Source organism: Phragmites australis, chromosome 13 (assembly GCF_958298935.1).
Source record: "Phragmites australis chromosome 13, lpPhrAust1.1, whole genome shotgun sequence".
NCBI classification, from domain to species: domain Eukaryota; kingdom Viridiplantae; phylum Streptophyta; class Magnoliopsida; order Poales; family Poaceae; genus Phragmites; species Phragmites australis.
The window spans coordinates 22,411,623-22,415,691 of NC_084933.1; the positions used below are offsets into that span (position 1 = coordinate 22,411,623).

The window sequence follows — 4,069 nt, forward strand, 5'->3', positions numbered from 1 at the left end:
GATACTCTCCTCCTACTTAGTATCATAATGCACTGTAAAGGTCCTCTGCAATTATACATATCACTAGAATGACCAATAATTACAGTATATATATTCCGAAGAAAATGGTCAAAACACAAAAGGTCCTCCTCTTGGAGAAAAAGAACTGAACCGAGGGAAAGAAAACAAGAACCGGATAATCTGCCGTTGCGCTTACGCAAGATCATCACCTCATATGCCTAACTCCTTCCTCGTGCAGTCAACTGTTACGGTTCCACGGACTGACTCCCATGCATAATCTTGCGGTTAGTCTATCGATTAGTTTGCATTTGGTCATTTCATTGTTGACCGTACTTACGAACCAAAAGGGGAGCGAGAAAGTATAGCAGCCAGGTGACCTATGAATATGGTGAAATACAATAAATTTCCTCTACCCATTCAGTCAGTGAAGAATATTGCTATGGTCAATCCAAGCTTAACTTTGCTATGCTATTCTTGGTTTAACATCTAAAAAAACTTAGCCTCCATAATAACTAAATGATGCACAACATTACAAATTTACAATGAATAGAAATGGGGGTCCAATTCGTTCCCAAATCCTTTTACCATTCACTGAATACGAAGAACTGAATTAGTGAAAGTTTTCCTTCACTTGTATGTTACCTGTTCTCACCAAAAAGAAATTGTTTTCTTCCCCTTGTTCTAACACTTGTATGATGCACCGCGAGTAGCCCCGTGGTCGGTAGGAGTGGGCTTCTCCATCCTCGCAGACCCTGGTAGTGGTAGACATGACTCAAATCCAATTGTGTTTCGCCACTGCCCAGCATGAGCTATGATGAACTGATTATGATCTCGATCAGACAATCACAAATTCGGAGAAACAAATATAAAGTTACAGACCCTGTAATGAATTTCAGTGAGTTCGATTCTCATGTAACAATAGAAACATTCCAAGATAGGACCACATGTAATCGAAATAGCAGTATACTTTACTTCCAAAACATAGTAACAGATCGATCAGAAAGCTGCGTGCCAGGCCACGCACTCTGCAGGCCACGGCAATGCAGCGATCTATGTAAAAACAACAGACATAATACACGGTTACACGGATCACTGTAACAAGCTCAAAAAAGATGAACAGAGAAACAACATAGTCTGCGCAAACAATCCTAAGAAGCCTTCAGAATCCTGAACTCTTCCCGTTTTTATTTTGCATGTACGGTAGGGTATGGTCTCCTCCTCCTCCTCCTCTTGGAGTTCGTGCTCAGGTTAGCAGATGGGCAGGGGCTTGCCGTCCCACTCCTTGAGGCACTCGAGCATGGGGTCGATGAGCTTGCCCTCGCTGATGGCCAGGAACACCTTGTTGCACTCCTCGCCGGGGGACTTGAGCTTCTCGCCGGTCAGGTACACGGCGCCGAGGTCCTCGCGGATGAAGCGGTACAGCGGGTACGACCGGCTCCCCTTGATCCTGTTGGCGATCGGCGCGGTGCCGGTCTCGAAGGCCACCCGGGCCGCCTCCATCTCCCTGGGCAGCGCCTCGCGCAGCTCCTCCTCGAACTTGGTGATCTTGGAGAACACCGAGGCGCTGGGCTCCTTGTCGGCCTCGCCGTTGGCGAGGGCGTGGTCCACGAGCACGGCGCGGATCTTCTTCATCAGCGACGAGTTAACGCTGCAGGGGTCGTCGTAGTAGCCGTACACCGCCTCGCGGTCGATGGCGGTGAGCAGGGTCTTCTCGCTGAAGCGCGCGCTGTGGAGCTCGCCGTCGGGGCTCGTGGTGAGCACCTTCCTGCCCACCGTCGTCACGCAGTTCTTGACGGCGCTCTTCATGTTCTCTTCGAGGTGGCGCAGGTCGACGGCCTGGCACAGCGCGACCATGTACGTGGAGGACATGAGCTTGAGGATGTCCACCGCCTCGGCGGTCTTCCTGGCGGAGACGAGGCCGAGGGAGTTCACGTCCTGGTTGTGCTGCTCCGCGCTCTGGACATGGTTGGTGATCGGGTTGGCCAGATACTGGAGCTCGGAGCAGTAGGATGCCATGGCGATCTCAGTGCCCTTGAAGCCGTAGTCCAAGCTCGGGTTGCGGCTGCCGGCCAAGTTGGACGTCAGCCCGTTGTTGTAGAACTCGTTGACCAGCTCGGAGAACTGGGCGAACATGAGCTTGCCGATGTTGGCGATGGCGAGACGGGTGTTGTCCATGGACACACCGATGGGGGTGCCCTGGAAGTTGCCGCCGTGAAGCGCCTTGCCGCGGTGGACGTCGATGACCGGGTTGTCGTTGACCGAGTTGACCTCGCGCTCGATGGACTTGGTGGCGGCGCGGATGACCTCGATCTGGGGCCCGAGCCACTGCGGCGACGTGCGGAGCGCGTACCTGTCCTGCTTCGGCTTCAGGAGCGGGTCCATCGCGTTGACCTCCTTGGCGTGCTTCATGAACGAGCTGCCGTCCAGGATGTGCTCCATGATGGCCGCGGCCTCGATCGACCCCGGGTGGTGCTTCAGCTTGTGGGTCAGGTGGTCGGTGTACTCGGGCTTGCCGTTCATGACTTCGCAGAACACGGCAGACAGAACCTCGGACAGGACGGCGAGGACGTTGGCGTCGTAGCACACCATGGCCGCAAGCGCCGAACCCACGGACGTGCCATTCACGATGGCGAGACCCTCCTTGGGCTGCAGCTTGAAGAAGCCGCCCTCGATGCCGGCGACCTTGAACGCCTCGGCGGCGTCCACCTTCCTGCCGTCGACGGTGACCGCCTGCGCGTTGGGGCGCCCGGTGATGAGACCGGCAATGTAGGACAGCGGCACAAGGTCGCCGGAAGCGGTGATCGTGCCCCGGAGCGGGAGGCACGGGCTGACGCCGGTGTTGATGAGCTTGGTGATGGCCTCGAGGATCTCGAAGCGTATGCCGGAGTAGCCCTGGAGGAGGGTGTTGATACGGACGAGCATGGCCGCACGTGACACCTCGGACGGCAGCGTGTGGCCGTCGGAGCCGGTGCCAAAGATCCCGGCATTGAGATGCCTGGAGAACATAAGGCAGAGCGTTCAGCAGCCAGCACGGTAGCATCAGTAAACTCTCGGTGGTTAGTGCCAAAAACTGTACTGTACAAAAGCTAAACACAAGTAGCATGCACAAAGTTTAGAAATCTGGAAGTCGCCTCAGAAGGTCAGAGCGAGCTGAGAGCGATGCACGTACTCATCGCACTAAACATGGGGCACTGATTGCCGACCGGCGCTGCCACTGGCACGCACATGAATCTATCATTGGAAACTGGAAAGCAGCAACACTGCAACAGTGTAGCAACAGTGCGTGGAGCAGTACTAGTAAATAAATCAAGACGAGGCTTTGATTAGTACCTGAGCAGCTCAACCTGCAGCGCGGGTCCGTCCTTGGTGCGGCGGTGCGAGGTGCCGCCGAACCCGGTGGTGACGCCATAGATGTCGCCGCCGTTGGCGATGCAGTTGAGGATCCACTCGCTGCTGGCCTTGACGCGGGGGCGCGCCTCCTCGTCCAGCTCGACGGCGACGCCCGAGGCGTCCTTGGCCGCGGCCACGGCCGCCACCTGGCCGACGCGCAGGCTGGAGCCCTCGATCTTGACGACGGGCTCGCGGGACTGCGCCACCATGCGCTTCACCTCGTCGAGGTGGCTCCCCGTCAGCTCCGCCGCGGCCTTGCCCCAGTTGAGCGGGTCGCTCTCGACGATGGCCGTGTTGCTCGCCATCTCGGTGGGTGGTGGAGAGATGAGGAGGAGGAGCTGTGGTGTTCGTGGAAGTAGAGCTCGGGAGGCAGAGGACTCGGGAGCTCTTCTTGGAGGGGAACGGGGTGGAGTGAGGCGCTTATATAGCAGCTGGGAGCAGGGGGTTTAGGTGAGCCCGGGTGTTGGTGGGTTAGTTGGCGACTGGTTTGGTGTGCGGTGGATCTGAATTCTGAAAGTGGGATTCATTTTTTCTCTTCCTTTTTCTCTTGACAAACAAGAGTATGTGCATGAGCGGGTGCAGGTGACTGTGTGTTGACATTGTTGAGCTGAGCTCCAGTGTGAGTTGGGTGGAATTGGCGAATAGATTGGGATGGAGTCATTTGGAAACTGGATGTAGT

The 4,069-nt window shown here is 55.8% G+C and overlaps 1 protein-coding gene across 1 annotated transcript; it reads right to left on the bottom strand.

The window, feature by feature from the left end:
* Positions 1-947: 947 nt before the first annotated feature.
* On the bottom strand, positions 948-3,792 carry LOC133888513 (phenylalanine ammonia-lyase-like). The gene is made up of 2 exons (XM_062328788.1): positions 3,331-3,792; positions 948-2,995 (listed from the first exon to the last, which is right to left on the bottom strand). The coding sequence occupies exons 1-2, from the start codon at positions 3,693-3,695 to the stop codon at positions 1,249-1,251; spliced, it is 2,112 nt and encodes a 703-aa protein (XP_062184772.1). The 5' UTR covers positions 3,696-3,792; the 3' UTR covers positions 948-1,248.
* Between the last annotated feature and the right edge of the window lie 277 nt (positions 3,793-4,069).